At 41.2% G+C, this 20,628-nt stretch overlaps 1 protein-coding gene across 13 annotated transcripts in view; it reads right to left on the reverse strand.

Moving 5' to 3' along the window:
- Positions 1-6,885: 6,885 nt before the first annotated feature.
- The window catches only part of ZBTB44 (zinc finger and BTB domain containing 44), a 30,867-nt gene continuing 17,124 nt past the window's right edge, over positions 6,886-20,628 (reverse strand). For 7 of the 13 annotated variants that reach the window (XM_015883932.2, XM_015883933.2, XM_032449113.1 and 4 more), the window contains 4 exons: positions 19,641-19,725; positions 15,499-15,662; positions 13,837-14,137; positions 12,398-12,680 (listed from right to left, as the gene is read on the reverse strand). In XM_015883932.2, the coding sequence (XP_015739418.1) occupies positions 12,398-12,680; positions 13,837-14,137; positions 15,499-15,662; positions 19,641-19,725 (833 nt within the window). Of the gene's footprint in view, positions 12,681-13,836; positions 14,138-15,498; positions 15,663-19,640; positions 19,726-19,801; positions 19,976-20,628 lie in introns of all 13 variants that reach the window. The other 6 variants (XM_032449121.1, XM_032449120.1, XM_032449116.1 and 3 more) reach the window with 6 other exon arrangements.

Genomic DNA, 20,628 nt, shown 5'->3' on the forward strand with positions numbered 1-20,628 from the left:
AACAAATCATAAATCTATAAGCTTATGTGTGAGAGACTGTCTGTGCCTAAGAATGCATGTGTCTGAGAAACCATGGCTGCATGTGAGTCCATACCTGAATGTGGTCTTGAGTGAGGAAGAGCCTCAATTATATCAATGAACCCTCCTGCATAAACAAGTTTGGACCTATGTTGGAGGCCACACCATTACGTATAAAAGCTTCTGTGTGCACAGCATGTACAGTGTAGGAGCATGTGGATATCAAAGCACAGGTAAGAAGGTGTTCTGAAGGCCTGGCGTGCACCCATTGCTGTACACTAAACCATAAGCCCACGTGCAGTTGTGTTGGTGGTTGTGTGTACTCAGACAAGAGCTGCTTGTTGCGACGCCAATGTCCCACGGTCAATTCAGATAAGGAGAGCAAATGGCTGAAAGAGAGGGAGGGGAAACGGCTACATACATTTACAAGAGAAAAAAAAAAGAAAGAAATAAAATGAAGTAAAAAAAAACGTGATTCGAAGACTATAAAAGGCAAAAGTTTGGATGATGGAGAAGAGAGAGGGCTGCCAAGTCATTACAGAAAAAGACGAGAACAACGAGCAAGCTGCTGCCAGGTCCTGGCACGTGTGCTTTTACTTGGATAAATCAGTCACTGCAGACCTATGGTAGTTCTTGCTGACAGGCTGTCAGGCTCCTTGGCTGGGGGAATAGGGCATGTGCTTTACATGCACTTACAGAATAGTAAACTGTTATTAAAAGTGGAGGGGAAAAAAAAAGAAGCCAGTCTGATTTACTTGTGGTTTTGCATGCTCAGCTGTATTATCACTGAACAAATCCGCTCGTGCACGGGGTAGTCTGGGTGCATGGAAAACTACAGGCTAACCTCCCTGCAGAAGCACTTGACCTCTTAAGGGGGATAGGCAGAAACAAAACATCTCCAAGATCTGAGAACGTTCAATGAAGGAATGGTCTTAAGCCACAGAAATGCTGCGTGGATTCCAAAGAGCCCAAAGCACTGGGGGATGTGGTTTCTTCATGCTTTGAACTGGACAGACACCTGAGAACGTCTCAGCGTGATTCAGGAGATGGGGAAAGCACCTCTAGGCAGGCTTAGCTCGGGGCTGGTATCTGACCTACTGCTATGTCAAACACAGACTCATTAGCTGGGCGCACAGCAGAGAAACTGCATATGCTCAGTGAGCAGCCAACAGTCCTGAGCTGCCTGGGGTGCAGCAAAGGGGGAAGAAGCTCGCTGCTTTCAGAGGTAAGGGAAACAGGGAGGCACATGCTTTGTCTGAAAGCTGCTGGGACCACTGGCACGAACGGACGTTAGACAGCAGGAGATAGGAAGGATGGATGATCAGCTTAGGGGAGCAGGGAATTAAAAACAGAAGAGCCAAAAAAGGACCTAACAGAAATGCTATAGTAAGAGGAGAAATAGATAATTGTCTGTGGAAAACCTGACCAGACTAGTTCTCGCTGCATCGACTGTGCAGTTAAGTACAACCTCGTCACTGCCTTCCCACATTACAGGGCATTCATCCTGTTTTATCACTCAATAAGCTGCACAAATATAAACACAGACACACTCCGGTCTGGAATATCTGCCCGTGTCACCCCACCAAAACACCATGTCAACAGTCCTGACTGCCACCCAGAACCTTTCAGCCTTCCCAAGACTGTATGTCTTTGACTGTATTGCTCAGTTCATGGGGTATGGGGCCTCCCCTGCTGCTGAGAACCCCAGCACGTGCCCAAAACGACACAGAAGATGCTCGGAGATGGGTTGTGTTGCTCAGGGTGGATCATGGGGAGAAGGTCAGACTTGTGCAAGACTTGTATGTTAAAGTAGGTCACTGATCCAACCTATCCATTTAGGGTTATATGCCTTACTGATGACTTCAGCATCTAACTGTCTTGACAACACTGCCAAAACATTAATGGATCTAGGGCAAAACTCAGCCCCGAGCAGGAAGCCAGTGCAACACCCAGGCACCTTAACCACGTTCAAAACAATGCTTAACCAAGATCTGAAGGGCATAGAAGCAAACTGAATTGTTAGCAAGCATGTTTGCAGCACCAGTTACATTCCTGCAGGGTCTCAGCAGTTACACAGTGGCCTGCAGTCGACAGGTTCAACCTTTCTAAATAAAATATGTTTTTCTCACTCAAGGCTGCTGGACCAAGGGGGCAATTAGGCAGATTGTTTTATTAAGGACAATGCAATTAATTAATTCCAACCTCTCCCCTGGTCTAATGATACTTGTTTTCAATAAATAGAATAGGGAGGGCAAACTGTTTGCTCCATGGTTACAGCAATGGAACTGCACACGGCTTAGAGGGCTGCAAATACCTGCCCTTCTTGATGCACTTTTACAGTGAGCTCCCATTTTCCAGCTTAGCTCCTTTCAGTTTTTAAAAGGAGAAACAAGAGATTGTTTTCTAGCCTTCAAAGCTGCAGCAAACCCCCACTGACCTACAGCCAAGCAACCAAACATGACTTGAATGCAAGTAAGGGAGTACTGGCTTCCCAGGGCTGCCAAAAGGCTGAGCTACAGTCCTGCAGGGAACTGCAGCTTCTTTGTGAGAAATGTTAATGCATTGAAAATAAATACCTTGTCTTCCAAGTCGGGAAGAAAGGACACTTTTACAAAACCTTAATTCCATTTCTTCTTTCCCCTTACATTCCCTTCAGGAGTTTAAGAATAGAGTTAGGTTTAATGAGGAAAGAGGATGAACTCGACACCCGACATGAGAAGGGAGAGTGCAGACTTAAGTCCACATACCCTGCACAGATTGAGATGGTAAGGATATCCTGGACTCTGGCTTTTAATATGCTGATAGGAGAGATGGTTGTTCAACATCACTTGCCTTTTTCCATTTAAATCTTCCTGCTGCTGTTTGATTCCTCCTTCTCTGCCTTTAGGAAAGAAGATACAAGTACCTGCTTGGTCTCCTAGCAGCTACCTGGAAAACTGAATGCCTTGAGTTAAGAAAGGGAGCAAAACAGCCAAGGTGCTGAAAGAGAAGAATATATATCCTAGTATATCAGGCAAGCTGCATTCTACACTGTTGGGTTCTTTGTGTCTTCCAACACGCAGCTTAGAGTCTCTGTGTTGGACAGCAAACAAAAGAAAGGTTTTTTCAGAACATGGGAACTGCAAAGCAACTTTGAGATGGCCATTGAAGCTGGGGGATTTCTGGCATCATCGCTAGGAACACAGACAAAAACAGATCATGGCCAGTTACAGCTCCATTCAATGAATTGGTACAAATGGCAGCTGATGGGGAAGAGACACCATTGCCACTGTTACAGCTAATGGTTCAGCTGCCAGTTCTTGTAATAAAGGAATCTGGTACATTCCTACAAAGCTATAATGCTCCTATAGCACTGAGGCAAAAAGGGGCAAAACAAGTAGCAAAACAACAAAATAACCCAAAAAAACAGTTAAAACATCACAGACATGGAGAAGAATGATTTCCATGCAACAGCTTTATGGTACCAAGGGCCCTACAGACACTCTTTTGATCAGAGCCATACTTTAAAGGCATTCTGTCCTGCCTTATAAATGGGATAATATCTGGGGAGCTTGCACAGTAAGCACTATTAATTGTTCTGGTTATCACATTGTGCAGTTTGACCTAACCTACCGATTTCCCTCCACTCCTGCTGCAAAACATCCATCACTTCTTAAAGGGCTACATAAAGCTACACAGAAAGGTTCTGGTTTGTGTTAGCGTCATTGCTATAGACTTTAATAAAGCACCCATCACAGCTGCCTAGACACACAATAGGTCAAACTCCTATAATTCTTTTCATGTCTCCAGAGGGGAGGGCTATGCAAAACATAAAGCTTAACCTCCCAGTGCTTTATTACTGGCCTGAAAGATGTCAAAGGCCGTGTGAGCTTCCACTCCCTCCTTGCTCCTTTACAGTCTGCAGCAATAGACCAAAGGAAGAAAGCAGGCAAGGCAAGCAAGGACAATGAGATGGCAACATAAACCATGCTCTTGATGTCACCTAACAGCACACCAAGGGTAATACACGACACTGAATTACTGGGTCAGGAAAGACAAGTGTAAACAAGTGGCATTTGGAAACTCAACATCTCAAATGGGGAGCTTTGAGATCAGCTTTCTTCCTCAACAACAGGTCTATGTGGGGTGAAGCCACTTGTCCAATGTCAACTGCTGGCAAACCTGGCAGGGAATCCAACACAAAGGCTCATCGCAGCAGACTGTGCATGTAGGAATAGCTATCTCCTCTCCCAGGGGTAGCAACAAAGCAGAGCTCCCCTGCATCCTCGCATTCTCAAAGGCACGGATGAGCAAAGAGACGGGTCTGTTTCCTGTCCCCCATCTCTTGTTCTCTGGATGAGCAGGAAGAATACTGGAGAAACAAAACAGCCACAGAATTTCTGTGATAAGAGATCCACTCTGCCATTGTTTTCTACATCTGCCTCACAACTGCAAATTAATTCCAGGTTAGCTCACGTCCATACTAAATCTTTAGTGGTACTGCAGGGTAATTGCATCCTGCCTTTATCGGATGGATCACAGAAAATGAGTCAGGTACATTCCTTCTTGCCTGGCTCTTTCTTTCTCTGTGTTAATTTCAATTCAATGGACGAGGCAGTTGTGTAACTGTTGTTTATAATTGCTGTCACGTCAGCCCTGAAACTGATCACTGTGACACTGAAGTTACATAAAAGGTTTTGTTAGGATTCTTAGTATTTTTTGCATTTAAATCATGGAAAGATGAAGTTCTACCTTGGAGAGAGAATTTGGTTTCCCAAACTGTGATATTTTAGTGTCTTTCTTCCAGCTCTATCGAGTGCGAAGGTTCTGCTTACCCCAAAACAATTCTGTGCACCTCAAAACAGGAGGGAATCTAAGAGTCAGGGACAGTGATGCAGACACACAGATTAACATACAGTTGAGCACAGCAGCTCTCTTACCTGGAGATTAATAACTTCAGAAGTGCTATAGAAGGTTCAAGTGAGATGCACAGATGCCCCATGAGTTGCTCTCAAGTTCACCAGGAGACCTTGGGACTGAGATGAAGGCGACCTGTTATAAAGGCAGTAAAGCCTTTAGAGTGGCTTTCAAACACGACTGTCACCGGGAGTTTGCAGCCTGTTTCTAGAGGATTTGTGAAAGGTAACCATGAAAATCATGGCTATTATCAATAAGTGCACATCTACTATACAACCAGATCCACATCTCTGAAAGAAGCGTTTAGAACCAAAAGTCAGATTGACTGAAAACTACTTCTCAGAAGAGCTCTGGGCTGTACTTAAGCTCTAATGTACACACTTACCCCCGCTCTGCTTGCTCATGGTCTCACAGCAATGTGTGCTCTGAGAATGGTGATGACAGACTTATGTTCAGTGCTCTGGAGATGCTGCACGCACAGGCAGCTTGTGAAAAACACTTTATATATGATCCGAGCCAGGTTCCTCTTAGCAGCTCCGTTTTCACCGGGATATCACATACGTAGGAATGGTGCAGTAAGCCCTGGGAGAGCTCCTCCCTGCTATACTACATTCTCAGTAGCTATGAATTCAATCCCATCTCAACCACACTACTCTGTGCAAAAGAAATGGTACCTCATTACTGTCAAGGATAAAACGCTTAAATGCTGTAAGTAAGCCACAAAAAAACTTGGATTGTGCACATTTGCTTTGTTAAGGAGCTCTAAATGATGTCTCGTAACAAACCTAAACATATGGCTGTGCTTTGCAAAAATCCACCTCAGTCACAAGGCTGAACCTCTATATCCATCAAAGGCATGCATTCTAACAGTCTCGCCTTAGCTTTATGGCTATACATTCATATACAGTCATACAGGCTTTAGATTTGTAATGGTCTGCAAAACATCACTGCATATTCCTAACTGAAGGCCGACTGTCTTCAAAGCGACTGGATTCTTTCCTCTGAGGATGACCAATGGAGTCAAAGCCTTCACGTTTCAAACATAATTCTCTCCAAAGCTTTCCCCAGATGTGTCCCCTCTTCCAATTACGCTTCTGATAAAACACTTCTGTCCCTACACAAGGTCCTGAGGAACACGAGAACTTGGAATTCATAAACTCTCCCCCCCTCTGCCCAAGGTTCATTGCAGCTGCTTATGCTGCACGGTGCAATGCTTTTCCATTATTATTTTTTCCCCCCACTTCCCACATCAGATGCTGACTCTGAGTGCATTAATTACGTCAATCCACTTGTTATTCACACAGGTTACTGAGCAGAGTTATAATCATTTCAGCCAAGTAATTAAAACATCCATTTTCCTACCTGTGCCCTACCTATGTGCTGATCCAGCCAGCATCCCTACTCAGACAGGCGGGTCTGGACGAGGCAAATGAACTTAATTGCAAGGGTTGCCAGAAACAACAGAGGTATATTTTATGTCCCACGACTCTAGGCTGTTTCATGACTATTTTGAAGCTCATGGCTGTGATCACAATGACTGCCTACTGTCCTTGTTAAACATCTGCTTTGACTAATTTAGTTAGGCTCACTCTTGGCTGGCCTTCCATCAATAAAACCCCATTCAGAAGACAGCCCCAGTGCTACTGCAGAATACAGCCTAAAAGAGAACATTAACAAAAGGAAATGTAATATACAATGGAAAATTAAACAACAACACGTACTTTATTCTCAATACTCTTAACTTACGTAACTTCTTCGATCATTTCTTAACGTTTACTTCATTTCAAAGTACCTTCCCTCTAGGGACAGCTTGAACAATATTGAGTTCCTCATATTCTACTGTTTGGAGACAAGTTACAAACAAAAGTTGTACGATAACGTAACTCAATTAACAGATCTGCACCTTTTTACCAAAGTCTTCTGCACTTTAAGACCAATTTTGATGTAGTTAAAGAACGACACAAAGCAAAGTTATACTCCATAAAACATTAATATTTTAATGAAAAATCTTAGCTTCATGTTTCTATCCAAAGACACTCAAAACTAGTTTTTTCTCCCCCCTTAATTTTGACCTATAATGGGACCAGTTTGGATAATTTTTTTTGCATTTTAGAACATTTTTTTTTTAAAGATTAAACAACCAGGCTAGCAAAAAGGTATCCAATACATACTTTTCTTATATCAAACAAGCTAGTATTTCAATACAATGTAACTATACAGAATATATACATTACACATATGATCACAAAGCAAACACTACAGGCTCAGAACAGATTTGAAAAAACATGATATTCACATTGATTACAATAACTCTAAAAATGATTGCAACGTTGAAACGGCACTTAGTTTACAAAAAAAGTCACAAAAATATATATAGCCACCAAGAACTATGGTTCCTGAAAAATACTAATAGCCAGATAGTATTATATAAAATGTGAAGTGTATTTAAACATCGTATACATTAAAAAACAAAACCAAAACCAAAACCCAATTCTGTTAAGTCAATAAACATGCCAAGTAATCTAGCTGTGGCCAGCATCAACAAGAGAAGCTGTACTGTGGATGAGATGACGACTGGATATACGGCTGGTGACTGGAGACTGGCACAGTTAAGGGGGTTTCACTGTTACTAAAATGCACAAAGAAGCCCAACAATAATTTAATTCACATTTTTCCTCCAGCTTTACTCTTTCCCTCTTCAGGGTTTCACCACAGAGCAGCACCCAGAGCGAAGGCACTGCAGGTACAGGGCAAAGAAGCTGTCCAAGAAGTTTGTGTAGCCAGGGCTATAAGTCAGAATATCAAAAGCATGCACCAGCTAAATGAATGGTTAAACAAAATCACTCCTCTGGGGACGTCAGCAACCCTCAGGAAGACTGTAGGTACAGTTGCCACACAGGCTGGCAGCACCAGAAACCCATTTGACTTTGTTATTAGTGCAACCAGATTTGAGACCTGCGGGACACTGAATTACTATGATAGCACATATTGAGTTAACAAAAACCCAGAGCAGTTCAGTACTGTTGCATTAAAAGAAATTCACATTTTGTTTTTTATGGTACATTTCCTCCAATACTTTGAATCGACTCCACCTACGAGGGACCTCCAATGCGGCTGAGGCACAGTCTGGCCTTGAACACTCCTATCTGTCATCAAGATGCTATGGAATTTATTATGTCCATAACTGGAGATGAGAACCCTCAAAAGACGGGTTTCACCTTGTACGCAAAACTCGAACTTAATCCATCTGAATGAAAATTAGCTATTTTCCATATTCTGATGGTGTGGAAGTTGCAATGGATCCGGGAGCAACAGGTGCTCCTACATCTGCATTTTCTCCATCCCTGCAGGGTGCACAAAGCTCCCGTTCTATTTGCATATAAAATGCTTCCTGGTATGTCTCAGAGAGAGACTGGCAATAGTCTCAATGCTCTTTCATCCTGGGGCTGGAGGGGAAAGCCAGCAACCAAGAAGCGACTGAAGCCCTCATATAAAAACTTTAAACCATAGCTTAAAAACAATAAAATTTTATCCTGTAAAGGATATATAGGGATCATAGTCTTACAAAATATATCTTACTGCATTGGCAGCTAGTACTTTTTAAAAAAGTTTAAATTCACACCTTTTAGACTCAAATACATGTGAACCCAGAACCATTTTCAATAACCTAGTCTACTAATCTCTCAGTATGAGAGACGCGACTACACTACCTGCGAGCCTGACAACTGAACTCAAACAGCAGTGAGACAAAGCATGAGGAACACATATCACACATGGTGTAAGAAAAGTGACAAGCAGTTGTGATGGGGAGCTTAATTTGCTGAACACGAAGGCAATCCCATGGATCTCCAGGGGAGCTGTGCTATGGATCTGCATCATAAAACAAAACAAACCCTTACAACTTGGCCAAATCCCCCACGCAGCTAAAACAGTGCTCATTTTTCTTCCACTCTTTGCAGGGAAATAGAGAGCTGCTGAATTTTATCCCCTTTACCAAAACACCACATTGAGGCAGAGAAAAAAAATAATACTGCTGCTTTCCTGTTTGTCTCATTAGACATCCTGCTCTACTCAATATGCAAAGGAGAAAGACCCCATAGAGACCCCAAGAGTTTGGGACCCGAGCACACAGCAGAATCCTGCTGGTTCTGCAGTAGTGAAGGCACTCAGCTTGCAAATAAATGGGTGAGGAAAGGATTTTCCACCAAACGAAAAGATTGCCCACAGAAGTCATAGGGTTTCTGTCTTTGGAGATATTCAAAATCTCACTTACCCTGCCTTGAGTCCATGTCTTGGACCATGTGATTTCCAGGGGTACCTTTCAGTCTCAACTGTTCTGTGATGCTGGTCAAGTAGAGAGATAAATGCAAACCAAGGAACTTGAGGGCATGGGTGGAAAAGGATGAAAATGCAGCCCAGGGTCCAAAACACTCAGATAATGTATGGAATCGGAAAGCAGCTTTCTGATTAATCCCAGGTGTAAGGTAAGACAAGTTTCTTCTAGTTCAGATACCTATCTTGCTTAATCTGGAATCCAAGTTTTAGCAACAGAACTTGTTTTAAGATGTTCTACATTTTTACATCTGTCCCATAAAGAACACAAGTATTCCAAACAGAGCTGAACATTTCAATCAAGTAAAGGAGGAAAAATAAAAAGGATATCTATATCTAATTCAAGTTCTATGGAGAGAAGAGACACTAACAAGAAGCACTTACAAACAGGAAAACTAACAAAAAATGCCCAATCCTAAAACAAACAAACCCTCTAAGAACTCTACTGCCCCTGCAGTGGAATCAGATTCAAGTGAGAAGAACAAAACAGATGTTACACAGAGATGACATGGGTGAAAAGATAACATCTAACACTGTGCAATGAAAAATGAAACCCATGGCTTGCCTCGTACCAAAGTGTTAACTCATTTCTTCTCAAGGAAGAACAAATTAGAACTACAAAGGTAGTGGGGTTCTTTTTAAACTTTCTTTTTCATTTCTCTTTGGTCTTCAGAAAGCAGTTTGCCTTCTGACACAAGAAGTTAAGACTTCTACAAATCCAATATCCAGAGATGTCTATTCTGTGTTTGCACATCTCCTCACCAATAGGCATATTAACAAAAGATCCAGTGGGTGAAAATTACCAGATTCTAATAGAAGTTTATGTCCATCTCCACCTGACCGCTGAATATTACACCTGTACAGCCTGGAACTGTGTGAGTACTATTTACTGCATGAATCACAAAGGAATCTCACAGACCTGGAAAGATGAGTAACACTTATTACAAAAAAGAAAAACCCTTTGAGTTCAGTGTCATAGCCCTATACGTCAAGATAAAGCTCATCAAAAGGCATTTTCTTGTCTCACTGGCTTTTCAGTTATAGAAATCAGAAGTGGAAGAGAATTGGTCTTTAAATTCAGCCCATCAAAAAGATACCGGACCGATTTGTAGCACAGCATCACAAAAGACTATTTCTCCTTCAAGCCCTTTTAAAGAAGACTTAACAAAGGTAGACAACAAGACTGAACTGTAGCTGAGAACTCCTTTGCAGCATATTTATAAAACACTCTATGGATCTGGTAGGGAAACTTCACTCCAGTAACGTGGAAAGGATTTAAAATCCAACTGTTTTCACTTTATTTAACTAAAAGGTGTATTTTGTACTTAAAACAGAGCGGAGAAAAACTGCTGAAGACAATGAAACCCTTTGGTCCCTTTCCAAAGGGCAATAAGCTGTTTTTCCTTACAAAAGCAGGTTATCAGAAACAACCCAGACCTACAAAGCATCAGCTGCCAAAATGAACTGAATACAAACTGACAGTGCAACATAATATGACTTTTGTGCCTTCTGTTTCTTCAGGAGCACCTTTTCCTATCAGCTTCATTTCCTCCTCATGTTTGCATAAAGCAAATCCAGACAGAAAACAATAATTTAAAATCAAGATTCAAAACTAAGGGAGTGTATCATGCCTTTGGAATACTAAGATCAAGTAATACCTACTCTCTCAGCATGTCATCTGTAGGCGATAGGCATTTGGCATCAAACACCGAGTTAACTTCAGAAGCAAAAATAAATCAAAAACCTCCTAATGTATTTCCTAATTTAGCTTTCAAAGCAGTACCGTAACCCAAACAGCCTCAACAAAACAAGAACCGCTGCTCTGAAAATCCCGTACCCTAAATTTGCAGCTTTTTCTAAATATGGAAAAAATGAAATTGCAAATCTTTCACAATTTATTGCTTACTTGAGCCGTGTATATAGCTGGAGTAATGGCCTTTAATAAACTGAATTGGCAAGGATTTAGAATGTTTTGAAATAGGAACGATTCATCACTGCTATATAGGCTTTTTGTAAACAACCCCTTGTTGGGTTAGAAAGTTGGCCTCTGAAGGGAATAAATCGCTTGTTTTGTCCAAAACAGCCTAATAAAAATCTCAGCAACCATACATGCATATGTATAAACACAAAATGTGCAATAATGCAGAAGAGAGCCCATTTATTTTCCCCGTCTGTAAATTCCCTTTAGTTAGGTTTTGGAGACTAGTAAAATACAGTATATACGATAGGAAGAAGTGACCAGAACTGTGAGCAACCTGGTCAAGATTTCAGAATTTCAGCTTGGGAAAACCTTCATTTTCACACATGGTTTCCCTTCTGCAGAAAGATACAGTCGTGAGATATCTGTCAGGAGTGCACGGTTATACCCTTCTCTAACCTCCTCACTTCATTATGCACCACCAGAATTATCCTGACCGGAGTATTTCCACGCCTAACCTTAGACTGGCAAATCCAGACAGGCTATTTGATCGAGATGTTTCTAAAAGGACTGAAATATAAGAAGAAGGAATACCTGGCATGACATCACTTGGTTTGTCAAAACCAATTTATCTGAGATGAAAAGGGACAATGTGTTTTTGCAAAGTGTGTGACTGTTAGTTTCAGAAATGCTTACCGTTTCCAACAAAAGGGTTACAGTAAGCGCTTTGAGAAACAGCAGGCACAGAGATAGGAAATGTCTTTTTTTTTTTTTCAATGCAGAAGATTAAAGCATCCACTCAAAACCAGTCAAAGCTGTTCAATAATGATTTCCAACGCATCCTGTTGTTTGTCATTTTAAAAAGGTTTCCTCTGATTTCTTTCCCTTAACCAGAGGTTCTGCAGAAGCAAGAAAAACGTAATGAGCTGTTCTAACTGTGGAAGAAGAAATAGTTAAAGTGATCTGAATCAGTTGTTCTTCTTTAGAAGTGTATCACAGCTTCCATGATGTTTTGACAAGATCTTTTTGTGCATTCAGTCTTAAATATTTTCACAGAAGTGATCATTCAGTCATGAAAAATAATGTAACATCTGTTGCAGTTTCCTGTTTAAAGCGTAGCTTACAAAGTAAAAAGGGAAAATCTCCCCACTTTTGTTTAAAAAAATTAAATTAAAATGTACAGGACCAAACACAGGCACTTTCCAAAGAACAAAAATGAAACCAAACCATGAATTATTCAATAGTAATAGATGACAGCTCCGGCTTTGGAGGGTCACCTGCGGTTGCCTCAGCAGTGGCGTTAGTCTTTGGCTGCTCTGGCACATCTTCTTCCTTCTCTGCCAACCCACCCAGAGACCCCAAGGGGAAAGTGCTTTCACAATTCTGAGTTGACGAGACCTGTGAAATGACAGGCATTTGGACAGAAGAGTTGCTTTCAAAGCCATGCTCCCCTAGCTCATACTGCCCGAGGGTCTCTTCTTGTTCCTGGTTTAAGTAGTCCGGTACTAGGAAGTCACTAGAAGAGGGGCAAAGGACAGAAGAGAAATGTCACTTCTCACACAAACACTGGAGGTATCAGTTTCATTATACAAGCTGCACAGAGATACTTGTTTCACATCGTTCTCAGATCTTCACAACAGCACTCCTCACTCAGCACTATAACCTAGTTCTCATTTAAACACACAGAAAACATCACTCAACATCATCTATTTGGCATCGTTGTGCATCCATATTTCCTGCACAGTAAACTTCTTATTTAGAATGCATCACCTTGATGAGAAAGAAAGTTAATGATCGGAACATCACATGGCACTGAAAACCCCACTGACAAAAGGGAACACTCAGCCATTAAAAACAGACACAAAAATTAGTTCAGCACTGGCAAAGACGTGGGCCTTTTCCACCCCTGAGATAAGATCCACCCAAGAAACAGCAGCACTCAGAGTGGACAGGCTGTAAACAGAAGCATGAGGTGAGAAAGCAAAGCATCTGCTGGCAGTATAGTTAGGCTGCCAATCGCAACAGCGTTTTGTGATGGGCACATGTATCACACCAGAGTGAATAGAGCTGAATTTCATTTCCTTCCCCGATCCATACCACCTTTCTCCTTTACAGACAGCAGTTCTACAACTGTTTAAAGACACCACACTCTGTTAGTCTGATCATTTAGCAATAGGTTATCGAGAAAATTAAAAAGGTATGGAGTCATGCAATCTTTCTACAATATCCACCATTAAACAAACACTTCACAAGAACTCATAGATCTATTCCCTGCATAAGCAAACAGTCTGCAGACAATATTTTGAATATTAAATCATATACAGAACTCCACAGACAGTACAGAATGCCACGGCTTAACTCCATTAGCCTGCCCAAGGATACAACTGAAGATATAAATTAAGTAGCCCCGAAGCAGTTTCTGCATATCACTGGGTTCTTCAGTGCCCTCCTATGAAGTTTATACACTGGAAAACAGATCAGATACAACAGATAGCGGTGCAAGAATGAGCGTGACTCAAATTAGCTGGCAACCTGATGAGAGGCACAGCAGGCTGCCCTGAAAGCAGGAAAGGATGATTTAGGAAAAAAAAAAAGGAAATAGGAGAAAAAGGAAAAAAAAATAGCAAAACAAAAAGCAAGTTTCCCTGTTAGGTTTTTGCTGTGCACCTCACCTGCTCTGGAAGTAGTTTGCTAGCTCTGATGCTTCATGGTTCAAGCTCCGCAGGTGAACGATTAAATTTCCAGAGTTGGTGAACATGGCGCCGCATGTTTTGCACTCGTAAATCCGAGGCTTGCGGATAATGTGCCGGGAAACCCGCATGTGGTGTTTATATTCCCCGAAGGAAGTGAAAGTGGCACTACATATCTGGCACCGGAAACAGCGTTTACCTTCGTGCTTCAGGCGATGCATCTTTAGCGAGTAAGCTCGGGTGAACTTTTTCCCACAGCGGTCACACTGAAATGGTTTAATGCCTGCAAAAAGAGAGCAGCAAACGTTCAGCTTTTGGAATGGCAAAATCCTTCCAGATTTCTACTAGCAAAAGCACAGGAGCGGCGCCCAGTCACAGCAAAGTGCTGATTTAGGAAGAAGCAATCCCGTTAACTTTAAAATGGCAAAACAATTAGCACATAGCTGTGATTTTTCAGAACCAGCTGCTAATATTTCATAATCATGTAACCCATCTTTAATGCTTACATTTCTTCTTCCTCACCATTTAAAATGAACATAAGTTTCCGTGGATTAGATCATGATTAAGACGATGAGCCACAGCCAGAAAGGATCTGATGCAGCTGTCATCTCAAAACATCTTTCAATTCTTTTGATCTTGGGAGCTTCTTGTGCCAGACTGGTTCCCAACAATGCAATTATCAGACTACCCTTAATTGCAATGGCTTTTCCTTGCCGCCTGTGGCCTCAGAGCAGTGTTCTGGCAGGGGGGGGACATTGTGTACAGGGTTCCCCTGTAATGCAGCAGGAATGGTGATAAAAAAGTAAAGCAGCAGCCTTTATATTGTGTGGGAACCCTTATATACAAGACTTTTCAGCAACCTTGCATGACAGACAACTCTTTAAGGCGGTTTAAGTTCACGCTTTGCCTTTTTTCTTCTTTTAATTTAACCATTCTGTTACCAGTTCATTTCTCATTTGTTATAGGCACTAATAAAACCCCAAAACATGTGAACTTTGCAAGATGCTGCAGCGCCTGACAGTATGCAATCACACCCAAACAGAACTATTACTACATAAAAGACTGAATCACCAAAAAGTTAAATAAAGACTCTGAACTCCAGAAAGTGTGGAAATCCAAACATGAGGCCAAGAATCTGGAATACGGAGCTCTATTCATAATAGGGCTGTCAAGGAATAAAGAAGATTTTTTCAAAGGGCTGAATGTGCATCAGTCCGTGCTGTTAATTCCTCTGGTCTTTCACTCTGCTTTCCTTATGTTCAAAGTGAGAGCTGAACTTTTAATTGGGGCTTTTACACAGAGAAAGCTGTAGTTAAGGCTACACTGAAACTCCTTGTTAAGCATGTGAAAACAAGTTAATATTCTAGAATATCGTCTCGTGGAGCTTTTCAAGCTTCTATACTGTTCACAGGCACCTATTTCCTCAGATAGCAAAATCCCTTCATCTACTTTGCTCATGTGAAAACACTTCTAACACTTCCGAGGTCTGGGAACAAGCATTCAGTGAGCCATACCCTCTCTACCCAATTCACATGCACACGGCATGTGATTAAAAAAGAACTGTATTACTGTATTTGCAGCACTGTGAGCAAACTTCTGTACATCTACGTATTAGTCATCAGTGGAAATAGCACCATTCCTTACCTGAGTGGATAAGCATGTGTTGTTTTAAGTTCTGAATGCGAGTGAACCGGACCCCGCAGGTGGGACACTGAAAAGGTCTATCGGGACCATTTGGGCTGGGTCTCTCTGTGCTGCTGGTAGAAGGAGCAATGTAGAGTTGGTAGGGATACTGAACGTTCTCCAAACTACAAAGAAAAAATTCACTGATTTACAAGCATGCTAGAGAAAAAAAATTAGAAGCTGTGCCTGTGGAAATCTGAACCTTGAACATATTAGAAGGAAAAAAAGACTGGCCTTTTACATTGCTGTATTTACATGGCAAATCTCTTTCTCTCTACAGCTATATGTCTTGACCTGCATCCTGAGTTTTATATTCATTGAACAGACACAATAGTTTGTGTTTTTTCCTTTACACAACAGGTCTCAACACCAGCTGAATGTAATTCTGAGGCGTGAGCATTTTATCACACACACTGATGATTTACAACCAGTCAGGAGTCCCTGAGGAAGAATTTAAAGAACTGAGTAAATTGGCAAGAAAAGGTTTATTTTGCAGTTTCAATGATATTTACAAAGGAAATTAAAGCCAATTCATTTTCATTTCAATTCACGTCCCATGAACAAACATTAGCATCTACAATTACACAGTCCTAAATTTAAAATATTAATCTAATTCATCAATACTTTCCCTTATCTGATTCAATCAGCTCTATCAGAATACCTCAAGCATAGTGCTGAAAACACAGCACGCAGACTATAATAACAGAACAATTTAACTTTCAAAGTAATTCATTTAAGACTAATTGCTCCTACACAGCCTCGAGCTGCAAACTGTTTAAGTGGTATAATCCAGGTCCTCTGGCAATGCAATTGCTTCACCAAAGGGCACAGAGAAAGAAAAGCATCTCTGCTGGTACAAACAGAATAACAACAGGAATTTGTACTTACCTGGGATTTCCCTTTCCTGAGCATTAAGCTCTACCTTTTATTTTTAATCAAAATAGACATTTCAGCTTGCTCACAGCCCGACAGATCAGATGTCACTGACAGCAGGAATCTGCTCTGACCCTGAATCTCGCCTGCAAGTCACAATCACCGCAGGAAGAACAATGAATTTTACTAAACTCTAATGTCTTAAATGCAAGGTGAAAAAGCACAATAATTCTCCTGTTGGAGACGGTCAGACGGTCTCCCTAACTGAACAAATCCTTTGGAAGGAACATCCACCTCAAGCCACTTGGTTAGTTTCTAGGTAAGATTGTATTTCTGCATACTGATATTACCCCAACACGTGTCTCTCACCCACAATAATGGAAAAGTTGGTACCAGGTAGAACAAACCAGATGCAGCAGCACAGCTCTGTCTGCAGCCTGACCACGTGTTCAGTTAGTGCTGAGCAGGAACTGCAAATGGGCCAAACTGGACCTAAAATGAGTCCTGGGGAGCCATCGAGACAGGCTTAAACTGCCCATCTACAGCAGACTTCTGCTATGAGAACCCATTGCATGTCCTGTTATTAGAAGCCTGAGAGCTGTACTGATTTTTGGAAACTGGACAAGCAATTTTATCATCCTTTTCTACTTTTTATACATAATTGGGTCCTAAAGAGCTGTGGAAAAGGTAGATGCTGGTAAACTTGTTGACTTTTGCTAAGGGGAAAACCTTTACAAAGGAAGCTAACAGCTCACATCCTGCATGTGACAGAATGGGGCCTGCCACATAGGGGTCCAAAAAAGATGCCTCACCACATGCACCTGCAACAGATGAGGTTATATTCAAACATGGGTTATGATTTGCCTAGTTAAACTTCTACCATAAACTCTGGCACTCCTGCTTCTCTTTGTGAGCAGATCATTAGACGCTTAGTTATTTTACAACAATATTTAAACTGCTTTACAGAGAATTCATTTTCTGGTTCCACATTTCTCAGGTCCTTCTCCCTCATTTCCCAGGGAGACACTCAAACCAGGACAGAAGTTGGGAACCAAGGCTCTCCTTTTGTTTCCAGCTTTCTCAGGCCAGCTCATCTCCAAAGCCTGTAACGGTGCCAGGTTCTCTGCAATTAAAACTGAAAGAAGATGCGCTATGGGACAATCTCCCTAGAAGAAATTTAAAATAAAGATTTGGTTTTCTACATAAAAAGATCATAAGGAGAAAGGCTGGTCAGAGCAGATAACGGGCTCTGCAGCTACCAGTGACTGGCACGTCCATGGGCATTCTAAAGTTGTAAGCAGGCTGAAATATCTATCTGTGACATAACTGTGCACCTTAGCACAGCAAAGAAATTACATTTAAACACAACCATACTGTCCCTTCCCAGCTTCTTTTTCCTCACATACACTCAGTATCTCATGACTCTGAATTTGTGACAAATGAGGCATTTACTAGTTGAGATTAGTCTAACAATTGAGAGACTTTCCCTCACAGATGTATACAAAGATAGATACGGAATATACTAGCAAGTTTTTCCCCTTTTCACCCACAGATTACATATATCTTCAATGATGTAGAACTAAACACTGGCAAATGTAAATGCCAGAATGCTTAGTGAGCCTACAAATGTCCTCTGTTTGTAAACAGCAAGTGCTTTAGACAAATGGAGGCTCTCATTATATTGGATATTAGAAGTCTTGTGTAACTGTCTTTGTAACCTCTTTTCCAATGCAGCTATGAACATGATACAGAGACTAACAGTTAAACCAGCCAAAGCTGTGTTACAGAGCTGTCAGAAAAGTGTGTCAGAATCCAAAAGTGAAATACCACGGAAAGAACGTAACAGGAATCATTGTGAAATGGTGATTCTCATACTTAACAGATGCCTGTTAAACTGACCACAATTACATGTGACCGGCTCATCAAGAATGCTTTCATTTTGTTGGGATTCTATTAAAAACTCTGCAGTGCAGAGTGCATGAAAGTGATCTTTTGATAGAAATTCTCAGTGTTCAAAGGATTTTATATATTCTGAATTTTTCCACCCAGTTGGTGTGGGATTCTATAAATTCAATGGGAAATTCTGATATAAATCACTGCAGAAAATACATGTCACTTGATTTTCTAATTTAAAATCTGCTTAAAAAAACTGGGATTTTCTCTAATGAACGCCACATGTGTTCCTACTACCAATTCAAACCCCAGGCGTTGGATATTTATTTACAGTGAGGTTTTCCAGCAGATCCATACAATCTTCTGTTGTACACAGAACCATTTCTAGGCAGTTATTTTCCCTTCACATTTAATCCTATGATGAGACAGTTTTAGATGGAAATGGCAGGGAAGATTTTAGAGCTTTGAAAACACAGCTCTTCATAGTTATCTCCATGGAGTTTCACTTGACACAGTTTCTGGAACAACTCCCAAAGGTTGGCACTTCTCAGATCAACTTGTCTAACAAAACACTATGCAAAAGCTAGCTTGTCAATATTTTAAACCCTCTGCTTAGAAACAGAGCAGCTATCCATGCACCATACCTGACACATATGACAAAAGCAAAAGAAATAACATGCACACCCTTGTAAGCCAACTGCAGGTGCATCGCTTTGCTCCAGCAGAGTCACTGTACATCTTCCACTAACCAGACCCACTTGAGCTCTGCCTTCTAAGCCAGCCTGCCCTTACAAGGGATTCCCCACAGTAAATTACTCATCTCAACACAGCAAAAGGCTGCTGAATATGTAAAGCATCTTGGTAAAAAGCTACAATGAAAGTTTGGGGAAAAAAAACCTACAAGTTTGCCCTGCCTACTTTGTGTTTTATGGCAACAGAAATGTCTGAGGAAGCCACAACCAGCTATTCTAGTTTGTTGTTTCTGAGGCCTTACATCAGCTTCAGCATGTATGCAACAACCATACCTGTCTCACAATAAAGATCTTTGTATTATTTATTAATATAGAGCAGCAATTAAGAAACAGCAAAAACATGAGTTTCTTTCTTCACCAGTGTAGCCTGGAAATAGACAGGAAACGAAAAGCAACAAGTAAGCAAACTGACTTTCATCACCTACATTCTTCTAAAGCATCCGATCCTTCAGGCACTGATTGTACTTTGATCAACACAGAGAAGTATATGTACAAACAGCTGAACATGCTGGGATTAGGGCTGGGTAGGTTAATTACAACATTCCACTTGCTACAGAACAGTTTGCACACTGCATTGGTACATACCGATCATCGTCATCCGCATGAGCGTTAGCCCCAGAGGTACTCTGGAGTGTGGGCAATCCCTCCGTAACCCCCTCATCCATCGAGCCTAGGCAAAGAAAAAAGGGCGACTTAATACAAATATGTGTTCAAAAAGGGCTGAGGGGGGAGGTAAATACACATACAGCTTGCTTCGCCAAATCTCTGAGAGTGAGTGCTTCCTGGGTGGTGAGATACTAAAATTATCTTGGGAAAATCACTTAGAAAACTGAGAAGCAACGTGTTCCAACTTCAACTTCTCCTCCGCACAGATTATCTAGTAAATGGACAACTCAATAAAGGGCAAATATTTGGCACACCTAGAAAATGAAAAGAATCTATGTTAAACGCAGCCAGAGTTTATAAAACACATCCAGTACTAACAGAGCGAAGCAGAAACGATACTTTCACCTAAGGGGAATATTTCATCTGTTCTCAAGACCTCGTGAGCAATGCAGTTCAGTTCTGTTACTTCACAAGGCTTCTGCAACCCAAACCTTCTCGGGGGCAACTGACAGGAGGCTGTGAGGAAATGTGCACCTCAAGCAGCTTCAAAATAACACTTTTCTAATCAATTTTATTAATTTTCCTACGAGCTGACAAACTATATTTGGGAAATTCAGCAATCTATGCAGTTACAGCAGTTAATTCCATTCTGATTTATCCTTCTTTCCTCATGCTATACTTAACTGAGTTGACTGAAAAATAATTCCAATTCCTCATAGGTTTAATGTTATGCCTTCACCCCTCCAATGGAAACTGTGTTAATGAGTTATGAAAGTATCTTCTCAGACACAGCTATTACTGTTGCTGTAATGACTTATTTATCAAGGCCCCGCTTCACATCTTCTGTGTTATAAAGTGCCTCCAAATACAATAAATTGCAAATGAATAATTCTTGAAATTGCCCAAAGAGCGAAGAAGAGCTTTTTGCAATATCAGAAAGGCAAGAATACTTTTACAAATGCATTAT

The sequence above is a fragment of the Coturnix japonica genome, chromosome 24 (assembly GCF_001577835.2).
Source record: "Coturnix japonica isolate 7356 chromosome 24, Coturnix japonica 2.1, whole genome shotgun sequence".
NCBI classification, from domain to species: Eukaryota; Metazoa; Chordata; class Aves; order Galliformes; family Phasianidae; genus Coturnix; species Coturnix japonica.